This window comes from Suncus etruscus, chromosome 7, assembly GCF_024139225.1.
Source record: "Suncus etruscus isolate mSunEtr1 chromosome 7, mSunEtr1.pri.cur, whole genome shotgun sequence".
Taxonomy (NCBI): Eukaryota; Metazoa; Chordata; class Mammalia; order Eulipotyphla; family Soricidae; genus Suncus; species Suncus etruscus.
Window position 1 is genome coordinate 42,717,708 of NC_064854.1, and position 18,574 is coordinate 42,736,281.

General features: G+C 39.2%; 1 protein-coding gene across 1 annotated transcript in view; it reads left to right on the forward strand.

Moving 5' to 3' along the window:
- Positions 1 to 18,574, forward strand: part of DNAH14 (dynein axonemal heavy chain 14) — a 367,193-nt gene that overhangs the window by 325,092 nt on the left and 23,527 nt on the right. The window contains exons 76-77 of the mRNA XM_049777552.1: positions 10,189 to 10,392; positions 13,639 to 13,838. Coding sequence (XP_049633509.1) covers positions 10,189 to 10,392; positions 13,639 to 13,838 — 404 coding nt within the window. The remainder of the gene's footprint in view (positions 1 to 10,188; positions 10,393 to 13,638; positions 13,839 to 18,574) is intronic.

Below are 18,574 nucleotides of genomic sequence, written 5' to 3' on the forward strand. Positions count from 1 at the left end.
ACATCATTAAAGAGAAACTTCCAGAGCTAAAGAATATATGTGATCAAATCCTGCATGCCCGAAGAGTACCAACCAAAAGAGACCCCAGAAAAACCACCCCAAGACACATCCTAGTCACAATGACAAATCCCACAGATAGAGACAGAATTCTGAAAACAGCAAGATCAAAAGGGGAAATCATGTTCAAGCAAGCTTCCCTGAGATTTACAGCAGACCTGTCACCAGAAACGCTCAATGCCAGAAAACAGTGGTGGGATATTGTGACAAGACTGAATGAAATGAATGCTTCACCCAGAATACTATACCCAGCAAAACTCACTTTCCGGTTTGATGGAAGAATACATGGTTTCACAGACAAAAAACAGCTCAGAAACTTCACAGACACAAAACCAGTCTTAAGAGAAAAACTGAAAGACCTAATCTAAGACAAGACTACCCAAAAGACACACCAAATGTTGAAATAAAGATGGCGTTAAATCCCAGGACAATTCTTTCTCTCAACGTCAATGGACTAAATGCACCAGTTAAGAGACACAGAGTGGCTAAATGGATCAAAAAACTCAATCCAACCTTCTGCTGCCTACAAGAAACGCACCTGAATAGTCAGAACAAACATAGACTCAAAATAAAAGGCTGGAGAAAAGTTATCCAAGCAAACAACACCCATAAAAAAGCTGGAGTGGCCATACTAATATCAGATAATGCAAACTTTATACTCAGGAAGGTTGTAAGGGACAAAGACGGACATTTTATATTAATCAAGGGGTACGTAGAGCAGGAAGAATTCACTCTCCTGAACATATATGCACCGAATGAGGGGCCAGCAAAATATTTAATACAACTGCTGACAAATCTGAAAAATAATATCAACAACAACACAATAATTGTGGGGGACCTAAACACGGCTTTGTCAACACTGGACAGGTCAACCAGACTGAAACCCAACAAGAATATACTAGACCTGAGGAGAGAAATGGAAGAAAGAGGCCTAGTGGATATATATAGGACACTCCATCCCCAGAAACCTGGATACACATTCTTCTCCAATGTACATGGGACATTCTCCAGGATAGACTACATGCTGGCACATAAAACATACCTCCATAAGATCAAGAGGATAGAAATTTTGCAGACTACCTTCGCTGACCACAAGGCTCTGAAATTATTTGTGAACTCCAAAGGGACTCAGAAGAAACACTTTAACACCTGGAAGTTAAACAGCCTCATGCTCAATAACCAGTGGGTCCGAGATGAAATCAAGGAGGAAATCAAAAGGTTCCTGGAAACAAATGACAATAAAGACACAAACTCTCAGAACTTATGGGACACAGCAAAAGCAGTACTGAGAGGAAAATTTATAGCTTTGCAAGCACACATCAGGAAGGAAGAAGGAGCTTACCTGAGTAGCTTAATGACACAGCTAATAGAACTAGAAAATGCTCAACAAAAGGACCCAAGAACAGGAAGACAGAAGGAAATAACAAAGCTGAGAGCAGAAATCAACGAAGTGGAAACTCAAAAAACAATCCGAAAGATCAACGAAAGCAGAAGTTGGTTCTTTGAAAAAATAAACAAGATTGATAGACCACTGGCAAACCTAACAAAGAAAGAGAGAGAGAGAAACTTGATAACTCGTATCAGGAATGAAAAAGGAGAGATCACTACTGATATGACAGAGATTCAAAGGGTAATCAGAAACTACTTTGAAAAACTCTACGCCACTAAAAATGAGAACCTGGAAGAAATGGATAAATTCTTGGACTCTTATAATCTTCCACGGTTGAAGGAAGAGGATGTAGCATATCTAAACACCCCCATCACCATTGATGAAATTAAAACAGTAATCAAATGTCTGCCGAAAAACAAAAGCCCAGGTCCAGATGGATTCACTAATGAATTCTATCAAACTTTCCAAGAGGAACTACTGCCAATCTTGGCAAGACTCTTTCATGAAATTGAACAAACAGAAACACTTCCAAATAGCTTTTATGAAGCCAACATCACCTTGATACCTAAACCAGACAGAGACGCTACCAAAAAAGAAAATTACAGACCAATATCACTGATGAATGCAGATGCAAAGATCCTCAACAAAATCCTGGCAAATAGGATTCAATGCCTCATTAAGAAGATCATCCACTACGATCAAGTAGGTTTCATCCCAGGAATGCAAGGCTGGTTTAACATCCGTAAATCTATCAACATAATACACAACATCAATAACAAGAAAAATAAAAACCACATGATCATATCAATAGATGCAGAGAAAGCATTTGATAAGGTCCAACACCCATTCTTGATCAAAACTCTCAGCAAGATGGGAATGGAGGGAACCTTTCTCAATATAGTGAAGGCCATCTACCACAAGCCAGTGGCAAATATTATCCTCAATGGAGAAAAACTGAAAGCCTTCCCTCTAAATTCTGGCACAAGACAAGGCTGTCCTCTCTCACCACTCCTATTCAACATAGCACTGGAAGTACTTGCTATAGCGATTAGGCAAGAAAAGGATATCAAGGGAATCCAGATAGGAAAGGAAGAAGTCAAGCTCTCACTGTTTGCAGATGACATGATACTCTACTTAGAAAACCCTAAAGACTCTATCAAAAAGCTTCTAGAAACAATAGACTCATATAGCAAGGTGGCAGGCTACAAAATTAACACACAAAAATCAATGGCCTTTCTATACACCAACAGTAATAAAGAAGAAATGGACATTAAGAAAACAACCCCATTCACAATAGTACCACACAAACTCAAATATCTTGGAATCAACTTGACTAAATATGTGAAGGACCTATACAAAGAAAACTATAAAACTCTGCTCCAAGAAATAAGAGAGGACACACGGAAATGGAAACACATACCCTGCTCATGGATTGGCAGGATTAACATCATCAAAATGTCAATACTCCCCAAGGCATTATACAGATTTAATGCCATCCCTCTAAAGATACCCATGACATTCTTCAAAGAAGTGGATCAGACACTTTTGAAATTCATTTGGAACAATAAACACCCTCGAATAGCTAAAGCAATCATTGGGAAAAAGAATATGGGAGGAATTACTTTTCCCAACTTTAAACTGTACTACAAAGCAACAGTTATCAAAACAGCATGGTATTGGAATAAGGATAGGTCCTCAGATCAGTGGAATAGGCTTGAATACTCAGAAAATGTTCCCCAGAGATACAACCATCTAATTTTTGATAAAGGAGCAGGAAATCCTAAATGGAGCAGGGAAAGCCTCTTCAACAAGTGGTGTTGGCACAATTGGATAGCCACTTGCAAAAAATTAAACTTAGACCCCCAGCTAACATCATGTACAAAGGTAAAATCCAAATGGATTAAAGACCTCGATATCAGCCCCAAAACCATAAGATATATAGAACAGCACATAGGCAAAACACTACAGGACATTACAGGCATCTTCAAGGAGGAAACTGCACTCTCCAAGCAAGTGAAAGCAGAGATTAACAGATGGGAATATATTAAGCTGAGAAGCTTCTGCACCTCAAAGGAAATAGTGCCCAGGATACAAGAGCCACCCACTGAGTGGGAGAAACTATTCACCCAATACCCATCAGATAAGGGGCTAATCTCCAAAATATACAAGGCACTGACAGAACTTTACAAGAAAAAAACATCTAACCCCATCAAAAAATGGGGAGAAGAAATGAACAGACACTTTGACAAAGAAGAAATACGCATGGCCAAAAGACACATGAAAAAATGTTCCACATCACTAATCATCAGGGAGATGCAAATCAAAACAACGATGAGATACCACCTCACACCCCAGAGAATGGCACACATCACAAAGAATGAGAATAAACAGTGTTGGCGGGGATGTGGAGAGAAAGGAACTCTTATCCACTGCTGGTGGGAATGCTGTCTAGTTCAACCTTTATGGAAAGCGATATGGAGATTCCTCCAAAAACTGGAAATCGAGCTCCCATACGATCCAGCTATACCACTCCTAGGAATATACCCTAGGAACACAAAAATACAATACAAAAACCCCTTCCTTACACCTATATTCATTGCAGCTCTATTTACCATAGCAAGACTCTGGAAACAACCAAGATGCCCTTCAACAGATGAATGGCTAAAGAAACTGTGGTACATATACACAATGGAATATTATGCAGCTGTCAGGAGAGATGAAGTCATGAAATTTTCCTATACATGGATGTACATGGAATCTATTATGCTGAGTGAAATAAGTCAGAGAGAGAGAGAAAAACGCAGAATGGTCTCACTCATCTATGGGTTTTAAGAAAAATGAAAGACACCCTTGTAATAATAATTTTCAGACACAAAAGAGAAAAGAGCTGGAAGTTCCAGCTCACCTCAGGAAGCTCACCACAAAGAGTGATGAGTTTAGTTAGAGAAATAACTACATTTTGAACTGTCCTAATATTGAGAATGTATGAGGGAAATGTAGAGCCTGTTTAGGGTACAGGCGGGGGTTGGGTGGGGAGGAGGGTGATTTGGGACTTGGGTGATGGGAATGTTGCACTGGTGATGGGTGGTGTTCCTTTTATGACTGAAACCCAAACACAATCATGTATGTAATCAAGGTGTTTAAATAAAAAAAAAATTAAAAAAAAAATTATAGAATATAAGCTTTTACTGTTTAAAAAAAAAAAAAAAAAAAAAAAAAGAAAGTGTTGTCCCCAATTATATTTATTTTTTTTTCTTTCTTCCTTTCTTCTCTTTCGTTATGTGCTATACCATGTTTCTTAATTCAAGACCATGGCATGATTTTTGTTTGTTTGTTTTAGTTTTTGTTTTTGTTTTTGTTTTGTTTTGTTTTTGTTGTTGGTTTGTTTGGTCTGTTCTTTGAGGTGCTTATCGATATAGCTGGAGCCCTCAATTCATGGGAGGACTGCCCTAGTTTGTCTCTAAGGAGGCGAGATTGGGGAACAGGTGACTGGGCTGCTAGAGCAGTTCACATGATCTGTGGTGGTCATTCATTGAAAATGTACCTCATTATATCTGCTTTTGCTTTTCTTGGGCAGCCCTGTCAGCCAACCCACCAGCTGTTAAGCAGTTTACAAGTAAATGCAATTTTTTTTGTTGTGGGGTTTTGTTTTTTTTTTATATTTTATATTACATTTTGTTTAAAGTCCTATGAATGTATATGTGTGATTAAAATGGCTTTTTCTGTTTGAAAAATAGAAAATAAAAACCATTACAAAAAAAAAAGACAAAAAAAAAAAAAAAAAGAGGAGACTCCCTTTGGCTAGCTCATTGTGGGCAACATAAGAGGGGCATGGGGGGGGGGGCATCTTTGTAGCAGCCCAAACATCAATTCATGTTTTATCAGCTATCAGATAAAGGGCTACCACCACTGAAAACTCTCCCAAACCTGGACCTAGAACCCAATGACATGATCTAGAAAATAATATCCAGTGAGATCTAGAAATCAAAAAGGTAAAACATACAAGAGATAGAACAGAAAATTATTAGAGGTCTAAAAAGTTTTTAAAATGTGGGCCCGGAGAGATAGTATAGCGGCGTTTGCCTTGCAAGCAGCGGATCCAGGACCAAAGGTGGTTGGTTCAAATCCCGGTGTCCCATATGGTCCCCCGTGCCTGCCAGGAGCTATTTCTGAGCAGACAGCCAGGAGTAACCCCTGAGCAACGCCGGGTGTGGCCCAAAAACCAAAAAAAAAAGTATGCACATGGGACTGGAGCAACAGCACAGTGGTAAGGCATTTGCCTTGCACGCGGCCAATACAGGACAGACCCCGGTTTGAATCCCAGCATCCCATATGGTTCCCCAAGTCTGCCAGAAGAGACTTTTGAGTGCTGCCAGGTGTGACCCAAAAACCAAAAAACTTAAAAAAATGTATCCACATACATATTATACACACAACATTTTGTTTGGGACACACCTATCAATACTTGGGGTTACTCCCAGCTCAGTACTTAAAGGTTACTCTTAGCTGTGATTATGGGACCATATAGTATTGGAAAATGAATGCAAACATGAGTTCAAACTTTTTGAGTTATCTCCCCTCCCTTCACACATATCATTTCTAAGTGAGTACACCTCAAAGTTTTAACTCATTGATCCATGAACTAGCAGGATCACTCATTTTTTAAATTATGAATATTTATACTTATTGAAAAACAAAAGTGAAATATGATTGTTAAGTTATAAACAAAACTGGCAAATATCCTAACAATAAAACTGTACTCTTTGGAGAGACTTTTCCAATGTACTTGTGTGTTTCTTAGGAAGAAGCTCATTTGCATTGCTATCAGAAGGAATTCTATATAGGGCTATCAATTTTCTGTAGGTTGGCTGCCACTCCTACGAAGTTTTAACTGCTATAATTAATAATAAATAGCAAGGCCAAACAGAAGTAGACGCTCCTAGCAGAAGCATTTACAGAAGCATTTATTGAAAGATAAACATTGAAACATGTTTCAGTTAGACACTGAAAACATTTATATCACACTTTTACCTTATTCCCATTTTTGCCATTTTGATTTTTGTCTTAATAGCTCCATTTGCAGAGACCTGAAGAAACGGTACGGTGTGTTGTGCACTTGTCTTGCATGTGACCAACTCAGGTTAAATTCCAAGTACCCTTTAAGTTCCTTCAAGCCCTGGCAGAAGTGATCTCTTAGCACAAGTCAGGCATAAGAACTGAGCACAGCTGGATGTGGTCCAAAAGTAAACCTAATGCTATAATCTATGTACTACTATAGTCAAAAGTTGAAGCTGTAACAAACACTATACTTTTTTAACTAAAAAGTGAGATAGGTGAAAGAATTAATAATCAATACTTGAGTTAAATAATCAACATTTGACTGTAAGACCAGTTAGAAAGAATAGCCCAAAGTACAGAAAAGAAGTTATAAAAGAGATAGAAATCATGAACCTAAAATAAAGACATTTGAAGAGAAACCCAACATTCAAGTGATATGAATTTCTGAGGAGAAAATGGAATAGATGAAGAAGAACAATTCCCCCCCCAAAAAAAAGCTGTTTTATTTATTCTAAATTGATGACAGATTTGAGTTTGCAGATTAAGAATACCAGTTTAAGGGCCAGAGAGATAGCATGGAGGTAAGGCATTTGCCTTGCATGCAGAACGTCAGTGGTTCAAATCCCAGCATCCCATATGCTCACCCGAGCCTGCCAGGAGTGATTTCTGAGCGTAGAGCCAGGTGTAACCTCTGAGCACTGCCAGGTATGACCCAAAAACCAAAAAAAAAAAGAATACTAGTTTAGATAGTTATTGTATAAATGTAGATTTGGATATAAGCTGAACGCCATGTTCCTAAAACAAGCTATAAAAGAATAGTATGTCCTTACACTATTCATTTATATCAATGGCTTAGAAGACAGTGGAATAACACCTAGAGAATAAGATAATATAACACTGCACATAAATCTTGTTCCCAGATTTCAGGATCATCCTGTTAAAAAGTAGCTTATCATGGGGCTAGAGCAATATAGCACAGCAGTAAGGTGTTTGCCGTGCACACAGCCGACCCAGGACGGACTCGAGTTTAATTCCCAGTCACCCATATGGTGCCCTAAGCCTGCCAGGAGCGATTTCTGAGCACAGAGCCAGGAGTAGGCCCCTGAGCACTGCAACCCCCCCCCCACCAAAAGTAATCTATCAGCAGAGATTTAGACAATATCTAATTTTTTGTTATTACTCTATGGGAAATATTTGAAGAAGAGCTATAGCTATTTATAAGTAAATCAGAACAAAGGCCCCAAATAATAAAAAAATTAAGGAACAAAATTTGTGGCATACATTGTTAAACTTTCATTGTTCAATCAAAATGAATAATAAAATATTATTGCCTTGCACACAGCTGACCTGGGTTTGATCTCTGGCATCCCACATGATCCCCTGAGCCTGCCAGGAGTGATTACTGAGCACAGAGCCAGGAGTAAGTCCAGAACACTACCCAGTGTGGCCCAAACACAAAATAAGCAAACAGAAAGAATGCATAAATAGATCTGAGTTTATAATAAAATTTGTATATTTGGCATATAAAATATTTTAATTTAGTAAAGAGGGGTTACATTTTTAAATAAATGGTGCTGGCACAATTAATCTTCTAGTAGAAAAAGCACTTTTGCCATAAAAAAAGATGAAATCTGAAAACAGTAACAAATATCTATAAAACTGCACAATTTTTTCAGTATCTAGGATTGTGTATGTGCAATCATAAAGTTGGAGATAACCAACAACGAAAACTCAAACACATACCAAAAAATTAATAAGCCACTCTTATTATTAAAACATTCTTTTTCATTATAAAAACTATCATGATACAAATAATGGCAAAAATAAGACAACTAAAATACGATATCTGTGATGCAAATAACTCAAAGAGTTAATATCTGCAATATACAAAGAGCTAGTACAGATTAACAAGAAAGAGGCAGACAATTCAAGACCATGTCACATATAGCTGATGAAATCTGGGGCTGGAGAAGTAGTACAGCGGGTAGGGAGCTTGCCTTGCAACCGACTCAGGTTGATCCCCAGCATCTCGCCTGATCCTCTGAACATCACCAGGTTCTATACTCATCCCTGAGTATAGAGCCATAGGTAAGCCCTGAGCACTGCTGGGTGTAACCAAACAATTAAATAGGCTCCACAATAACTGTTTGTGGTAGGGCTTAGAGTGACTTATAGTGAATTCTTTCGTGCATCAAGGCTGAAAATATGAATTGTTACTGTCACTCAGCAAAATAGCAAAAAATATATTGTATGACAGGGTCAGCGTGTATGCTAAACTATCAGTTGTGGAAGAAAGATAGGAACTGGGAGGGGAGAGATAAAAGAGAAGGAATAAAGGAGGGAGAGAAAGATGAAAAGGAAGAAGAGAAGAGGAGTGAGGAAGGGAGGGAAGACGAGAGAAAAAGAATTGATTTGCGTGTATAAAATCACAATAAACTTTCATGTAAGGATACCTAAGAAATTCAGTACCAGTGGGTACCTCCAAGAAATTGGGATCGAACAACCAAAGTAGGGGGTTGGAGAAATCTTACTTTTCCTTGTTATATTCAAAATAATAATAATAATACTTGGAGGTGGGATGGGAGGAGGAGTAAGGACATTAGTAGAGGGAAGTGGACACTCAGTTTGGGATTGGTGTTGAAACATTGTATTGCTGAAACCCAATCATGAACCACTTTGTAATTCAAGGTGACAAAATAAAAAATTTTAAAACAATAGCAATAAAGTAGCTCAAGGTTTGTTAAGACAAAGCATTTAATTAATTCAAAATCTATATCCTAATGTTCTTATTGTTCTTGTTATGTCCGTGTATTTTTCTTTAAAAATAGACTTTTTTAGGGACCAGAGAGATAGCATGGTTAGATAGGATGGTTAGATAGTGCTTGCCTTGCATGCAGAAGGACGGTGGTTCGAGTCCCGGCATCCCATATGGTCCCCCAAGCCTGCCAGGAGCGATTGCTGAGCGTAGAGCCACGAGTAACCCCTGAGCACTGGCCGGGTGTGACCCAAAATATATATATATATATCTTATCCATCATGATTTACTATACAACTAATGGTAAGGTTTTGTGCATAAATCATTCCAGCACTATATTCTCCACCACAGGGTCTACTTTCCTCCACCATTGTCCTAGTCTACCCCTGTCTCAAAGCCCCTGTCCCTATCCTCCAAGCGGTGATAAATTCATTTCTACAGGTTAAATCTTAGGTTTTGTTGCTTTGGGGTATTTGTTACCTTTGGGCATTCCCTTATTAGTTCTCTTTATATCCCACTACTATGTACTACTACGATGGTCTCTCTCCTACTGACTAATGCCACTCAGCATGATACTTCCCAGATCCATCTACATCGCAGCAATTTGCTCCACTTCAATTTTTCTTATATCCAAGTAGAATTTCATTGTATACACTGAGTTATTTTTATCTACTCATCTGTTCTTAGACACTTGGGCTGTTTCCAGGCTTGGACTATTTTGACTAGTCCTGCCATGAACATCGGAGTGCAGATGTCTTTTCAGAATAGTTTTTGATCTCTTGGGGGTATATACCAAGAAACAGAAGAACTGGGTCATAAGGAAGCTCACTCTTGAATTGTTTGGTTGGGATTGTTGATTTCTAGTTTAACAATCAAAGTAAGCTGGAAACATAGGCTGAAATATTGAAAGCTGGTGTATTTCTTAAAGGCATCAATAAAGCTGATAAGCAGTACCCTAAATACACAGCCAGAGGTCCCGTGGAAGACGATGCGAAACCTGATTGGGAAAGTCATTTATGGCGGCTGGACCACAGACAGCTGGGACCAGCAATGTCTAAACACTCTGCTCTACCAATATTGTAATCCTGATGTGCTGAAAGATGACTTTTACTTTCACTTCCCTACTGATAAGGTCAGAAAGAAATTTGTTTTCTTACATATTTGATTATGTTGAAGTAAACATCATTCAATGATTTAAAATGTGTAACAGCTTTCATATTCACTTGCAATGCCTTTCTAACTTTTAATGTTACGAAAGTCAATCCCCACTACTATATTAAATATAATACAATATAATGCAGAACAGTAAATTAAAATGGATTGAAAAATGGTCAATCAGAAGTAAGGGTACTGCGTCAGGGGGAGGAAAGATACTAGAGGTAGGGAAAAGGAAGAAGAGAAAGAGATACTGACACTTTGATATAGGGTGTACTTGAAAGTCAACTCCCCCATTTAGGATCCATTTGTTAGAACTGGTGTACATCTAAGAAATTTTGAGAGGCCCTCCAAAAAAGTAACCCATAAAACAGGTGATAGAAGGCCAGAGCTATAGCACAGCAGGTAGGACATTAGCTTTGCACACAACTGGCCTGGGTTTGAACCCCACATCCCATATGGTTCCCTGAGCCTACTAGGAATAATTTCTGAGTGAAGAGACAGAAGTAAGCCTGAGCACAGCCAGGTGTGGCCCAAAAAGCCATTTAAAAAAAGAGTTATAGGTCATTTTTTTTCTCAGTTAATTTTTCTTTTCTAGGTGGTGGGGGCAGTAGGAGTTGGCCAAACTATTAGTGCTCAGTATTCTGGGCGCTGGTGCAGGAATCACTCTTGGTGGGGCTCAGGAAACCACATTAGCTCCCAGGGACCAGATCCAGGTCAGCCATATGCAACCCACTGGACTATCTCTCTGCTCCCTTGGCTTTATGTCTTATTTCTCTGTCCCTTTTAGTCCAAGCTTCTATAGTTTTTAAAAAGTTGATTTATTTATGGGCCAAAGTGATAATAGAGTGGGTAGGGCATTTGCCTTGCACATGGCTGACCCCAGATGTGACCAAAAAAATTGCATTATTCATTTATCTATTTATTATTTGTTGAAGTTTAGATAAAATGTTTACAATGGTTTAACATTTATGGGCTTGACATGCCACACCTAATAATGCACTAGACTTACTCCTAGCTCTGTGTTAAGAAAACAGGAGACCATATGAACCAGGAGTTCATACCTGGACCTGTTGCATGCAAGGTAAGTACTCTACCTGCCCTACATATCACCTCATCTTATAACATTTATGGTTTTGATGTACATCATTTACTACACCCAACCACCACCACAAAGTGCCCAGTCATATGTTCCCTCTAAGAAACAGTCCTCTATGCCAACACACACACACACACACATATACATACATACACACATCACACATCACACTGTATGGGCATCTCAGTTTTGCAATCAAAGGCCAAGTGTTTATCAACATTGGATACCCTTGCTTTATTTCTCTGTATACTCTCTGTATATTCTGTATACTATTTTTAATGTATACAAATACTAAGATCACTTTCTCCCTCTGGTTTATTTCATTTAGCATGATATCCACATTGCAGCACAGAATGTGATTTCATCTTTTCATACAGATGCATAGTCTGCCATTGTGTATAGATACCAAAATTCTTTATCCATTCATTTGTTACTGGATATTTGCAATATTTTCCATATCCTGGTTACTGTCATATGAACTAAAATGAATATACATGTGCACTGTTTTGGTGTTTGGGTGGCAGATGCCAAGAAATGGAATCACTTGTGTTGTATAAGAGTTCTAGTCTTGGGCCTGGAGAGATAGCATGGAGGTAGGACGTTTGCATTGCATGCAGAAGGACAGTGGTTCGAGCCCCGGTGTCCCATCTCATCCCCCAAGCCTTCCAGGAGCGATTTCTGAGTGTAGAGCCAGGAGTAACCCCTAAGCGCTGCTGAGTGTGACCCCAAAACCAAAAGAAAAATAGTTCTATTCTTTTGGGGCCGGAACTATGGTGCAGCAGTAGGGCATTTGCCTTGCACGTGACTTACCCAGGACAGACCATGGTTCTATCCCTGGGCATTCCATATGGTCCCACAAGCCAGGAGCGATTTCTGAGCACATAGCCAGGAATAACCCCTGAGCGTCACAGGGTGTGGCCCAAAAACAAAAACAAACAAACAAACAAAAAGAAAGACTTCTATTCTTTTTATTATTTTCCTCAAATTTTTGTTTATATTTGTTTTGGGGTTAAGTGCATAGTATTTAGGAAACCAGGCAGTGCCAGGGATGAAATCACATCCTCCTGCATGTAAAGCCCCTTAGATATTTGAAAGTTTATCTTTTTTTCATTTAGGTTTGACCCTGGTGCAGAGCTAATGGAATAACTGCTTCCTAGTGGAGATTTTATTCCATCAGTACTTAGAGCTAATGAACAGGAAGATTCAATTGCTATGCAGGAAACAAGAGCTCTTTCCTCCCCTTTATAATATAACACTTTTATTTACTTAATAACAGAAATATCTTCCTTTTGATAGAGTTTTCTAAGCAAGGTTTATAGACCCCAGAGGTTACTTTCAGAGGTATATCAAACAGATACAATGATTTGTTTATCCTGCCGTGGTGCTACTTTGGTACAGCAATCCTAGAGGGCAAACCCAGAGAGCCATACCCAGTGATGTTCAGGGATTCCTATAGTCCCTAAACAAGCTCAGGCCTCATGTAAACAAGACATACACTCCAACCCTTTGAGCTCTCTCCCCAACCTCATGGAGGTCTCTATCTTTTGGGGACCCTCATCCATTTTATCTAACCCTCATCCCCACGTTGTCAGTTATTCTTAAGACTATTTCACATTGGTCCTATACATTTTGTCAAAATAAAATTATTTTAAAGCCTGACTGTGTCTATTTTTTCTATAGTATAGACAAGGCAAGAGGAAGATTCATCTTTGCCTTTATTTTGCTCCTTTTTTTCATTCTTTTTCCCAACAAGAAAGTTCAAAGTGCATCTTAACTATCTGTAAACTTTACAATAGTCCCAGATTTAGCTTTTGACAGAATTTTCTAGAACAAATCACTTATAAATAAGAAAAGTTTTAAGTATAAAAATTTCATGGCACATATTATGCACTAGATTATGTTTTACTCCAAGAAAATGTCTCATTAAGAAAAACTTTATGGTCCCAGAGAGTTAGCACAGCGGCGTTTGCCTTGCAAGCAGCCAATCCAGGACCAAAGGTGGTTGGTTCGAATCCCAGTGTCCCCCGTGCCTGCCAGGAGCTATTTCTGAGCAGACAGCCAAGAGTCACCCCTGAGCACTGCCAGGTGTGGCCCAAAACCAAAAAAAAAAAATTATATTTTCAGATACGCCAGCCACAATGGCCACTTAAAACCATGAAGAATTATATAGACATTATCCAAACCTTACCTGATGACGACACTCCTGAACTCTTAGAAATGCACCCTGAGATCACAAGGGAATTCAAAGAGAACTCAGCCCAAAAGTTCATTGAAAGTCTCATGGCTCTGCAGCCGAAAACTACCGCTGCAGACTTCACGGTCAGGTAAGAGCACATTATTAGAACTTGGAAGTTGGAACTTGTTAAATATCATTTGAAGGGACAGATCATAGAAGTAATGAAAAGATGCAGCCTAAAATTAAATGTAAAAAGTACAACCCCCCCCAAAAAAAAAAGTACAACCCAAACTGGGAGCCGAAGTGATAGCACAGTGTTTGCCTTGAGTGTGGCTGACCCAAGTTTGATCCCTAGTATCCCATATGGTCCTTCCCCCAAGCCTACCATAATACTGTTGTTTCAGGCATTTATTCTTCCAACACCAATCTCTCCACAGTGTGACCTTCCCTCTACTTATTTCATCAATTCCCCACCCATCCCCAAAGTCTGCCCCTTAGCAGGCACAAACAAATGCATTTGATATTGCTAATACAACAAAATGGCAAATAGAATTATCGGGAATTTTTATTATTAATAAAATCAATTTATGATCATTGTTATAGCTCACAATGGTACTACTAAAATCACTGTCTGATAATTTACTGGATGGTTGGTACTTCTGTGCTTTTGTTGATGGTGAGCCTTCTGTGTTATTGTTTGTTCACTGAGCTTACTTTTTTTTTTTTTGGTTTTTGGGCCACACCTGGCAGTGCTCAGGGGTGACTCCTGGCTGTCTGCTCAGAAATAGCTCCTGGCAGGCACGGGGGACCATATGGGACACCGGGATTCGAACCAACCACCTTTGGTCCTGGATTGGCTGCTTGCAAGTCAAACGCCGCTGTGCTATCTCTCCGGGCCCTCACTGAGCTTACTTAATAAGATTCTATGAAACTTTTCCATCAAGTTTGATATGCTCTTGCTGGATTATCAGTCCTTTGAAATTTGGAGGTGTCACTCCAGTAGCTGTAGAGTTGGGCCGATTATATGTCAGAGGATGTGGGGTAGAGGGGCAACAGAAAGGGAAATCTACCCAACCCATTTTGAAAAGACCACAGAATTTTCAGCCCAGAGATCAAACTATCTGGAAAGATTTAGCAGATTAACATCTTGATCAGAGCAAATATTTTTCCCTAAATCTCTCTAGACTGACTTTTGTTCTGCACACATGTATATTAAGAAGTGTATAATTTGTTCAATTTACATGAATTTGTTCAATTAGTACATAAAGAAATAGTAATATCTTCTTTGTTTGGAGGTGGCCATATTTGGGGATGCTCAGGATTTATTCCTGGCTGTGTTCAGGGATTCAGAGATTATTATTAGGGACCATATAGAGTGTCAGAGATTGAATCCAGGCTGGCTGTGTGCAAGACTGCCTTACCCTCTTTACTATCCATCAGGCCCTAAGAATACTATGATTTTTTTTGTAAAAGCTTCATAGTTTAAAATCGTGAAAGTCCACCAGTAATCTGTTTACAATAAACTGATCAATAAATTAATGTATGTAAGAGGCTAGAGCTATAGCACAGTGGATAGAACATTTTCCATACATGCAGCAGACCCAGGTTTAATACTTGGTATTCCATATGGTCCTCTCAGCCTTCCAGGAGTAATTTCTGGGTGCAGAGCCAGGAATAACCCCTGAGCACCACAAGATGTGGCCCAAACCCCTGCCCCACCAAAACTACTGTATGTACATGGGCCAAATTATTACCTATCAAATGCTAGTCAGTACATGTCATCTACTCACATAAGTAACTACAAATAAAATCATAGGTGGGGAAATGACATCATTGCATTACTTCACTCTATTGTCCCCCAAGGTGCATATGATTTACAAAAGAGTGAATTTGGAGTACAAAAGCTGCACATTAGAACCTGATCAATTCTGTCTATGGCTTTGGCTATATGGCCATATCTTCCAATCTTCCAATATTTATGATATTAAATAAAAAGGATTTTTTTAGAGAATTAAAAGTATCCAAGTAGGGGATCAGAAAGATAGCATGGAGGTAGGGCATTTGTCTTGCATGCAGGATGATGGTTCGAATCCCGGCATCCCATATGATCCCTCGAGCCTGCCAGGAATGATTTCTAAGCATAGAACCAGGAGTAACTCCTGAGTGCTTCTGGGTATGACCCAAAAAAAAAAAAAAAGAAAGAAAAAGTACCCAAGTAGGATAAACAAGGACTGAGCTTCATGACTTCAAGACTAATCTCAGAAGACATCCAAGCTAAGCCACTAAAACTCACAGGTACACTGGTCTTCAGGCTGAAAGCTCTGGGGTGCCCTTTGGAGGGAATCAGGCTGAATTCTGCCCTGCCAAAGTCCCAATAGCTACACCCATAGCCCACATCCACTACCATGCAAATAGCCTAACTTCACTGCTTCACAACTAATATCTGCAGAAACAGCAAACCAAAAGACTTCCAGGTACACAGGTTTGGGGGTTGAAAACTGTGGGGTATTCTTGGAGTGGGAGAAGGCAGCCTCTCTCCATCCACCTCTCCCCCCACTACTGCTAGAAGTCCTAGCAGCTACACCTACATCTCACAGATGCCACCATGAAAACAATGGCTTCATCACAATTCATCTCAGAAGGGAAGCAAGCCAAGTTGCTGAAACTCACAGGTACACTGGGTACATCAGTCTTCAGAAGGTAGCTCAGTTCTACAGATCATGGAGCTCTTAGAGTATGTAGCCACTTAATGGCTATGCAACACTTCCAAGTTCTACAATACCCAGTCTCTAACAAAATAGGAGGTTAGATGGGAAAGTAGCCAAGAAGCCAGCTAACCTCAATCAGCCAAAAACAATAACACAAGAGGCTCAATTAGCAACAAGCAGCCCAGTAAGCTCTCAATGACATTAATGACTCCACTGAAGATATAACAATTTTCACAAAATTTTCTTTAATGAAGTATTTTACACTAATTCTATTAGCCATTTTGTTGTAACAAGCAATATAAAATAAACTACTTTGTGTCTGCTAAAGGGGCAGGTCTTGATGGGTGGGTGGAAAACTAGGGGCGATAGTGGGGATAAGATCACATTGGTGGTGGAACATTAAATGCCTGAAACAACTTTGTTGTTCACAATGTTCATACAAAGTTAAATATGTGTATATATATTCATATACACATATACATATATACATAAAGAAGATTATCCCTGGGGAGGAAAACTGATGAAGGATGTTGTATTTGTATGACTGGAACTCAATCATGAACCACTTTGTAACTGTGTATCTTACAGTGATTTAATTAAATAATTAAAAATAAAAAAGAAAGAAACAACCAAGATGCCTTTCAACAGAGGAATGGCTAAAGAAACTGTGGTACATATGCACAATGGAATATTATGCAGCCGTCAGGAGAGATGAAGTCATGAAATACACGGATGTACATAGAATCGATTATGCTGAGTGAAATAAGCAGAGGGAGAGAGATAGACGTAGAATAGTCTCACTCATCTATGGATTTTAAGAAAAATAAAATATATTTTTACAACAATTCCCATAGACAAAAGAGAGGAAGGCTGGAAGGTCCAGTTCATGATATGAAGCTCACCACAGAGTGATGAGTGCAGTTAGAGAAATAACTACATTGAGAACTATCATAACAATGTGAATGAATGAGGGAAGTAGAAAGTCTGTCTAGAGTACAGGCGAGGGTGGGGTGGGGAGGAGGGAGATTTGGAACATTGGTGATGGGAATGTTGCACTGGTGAAGGGGGGTGTTCTTTATATGACTGAAACCCAACTACAATCATATTTGTAATTAAGGTATTTAAATAAAGATATTAATTAAAAAAAAAGATTCTCCCTATAGCATCTTTTGAAAAGGATACAGTTTTCATAGCCATCAGAGTGGCCCTGGCATAGTCCACAATCAAGCTTTGCTTCATGAGACTTGTTAACTATAACTTCACTGACTTCACTGCAATATGCATTCTTTTTACATTAGACTGGTCCTAGGTAGAGAAGAAAAAGAGGATGTTGAGAAAAAGAAATAACTGGGAACATAGTCAATCTTTAGAAATTTGATAAAAATTTGTTTACTATGAATAATATAATATTATTTCTTAAGGTAACTAATTGCAGGTTTCACAGTGTGCCCAGAATATATGTAATTAAATTATCTTATACTTTTAAAAATTTACCCTAGAGTCTAGACACTTAGATCTCTCCAGCTAACAGAACACTTTTTTTTTTTTTTTTGGTTTTTGGGCCACACCCAGTGACGCTCAGGGGTTACTCCTGGCTATGCGCTCAGAAGTCACTCCTGGCTTGGGGGACCATACGGGATGCCGGGGGATCGAACCGCGGTCCGTCCTAGGCTAGCGCAGGCAAGGCAGGCACCTTACCTCTAGCGCCACCGCCCGGCCTCAACAGAACACTTTTAATAAGCATACCTATTAATGTCTCTCTGGTCAGCTTGAGAGGTTATGATAACTGAAATTACACTGAATTTACTAAAAATATTTTCTATCTATTAGACTTGTCTTAAAATATTGATATCGGGGCCGGGCGGTGGCGCTAAAGGTAAGGTGCGCCTGCCTTGCCTGCGCTAGCCTTGGACGGACCGCGGTTCGATCCCCCGGTGTCCCATATGGTCCCCCAAGCCAGGAGCAACTTCTGAGCGTATAGCCAGGAGTAACCCCTGAGCGTTACCGGGTGTGGCCCAAAAACCAAAAAAAAAAAAAAAAAAAAAAATATTGATATCCAGAGACAATAGAGATGAGGATTTGGAGGACCAGTTTATGGTAGGAAGCTTGCCACAAGAAACAGAGACTATAGTTAGAGTATAGAAGGGCCTACTATGAAAGGAACATGCATGGCATC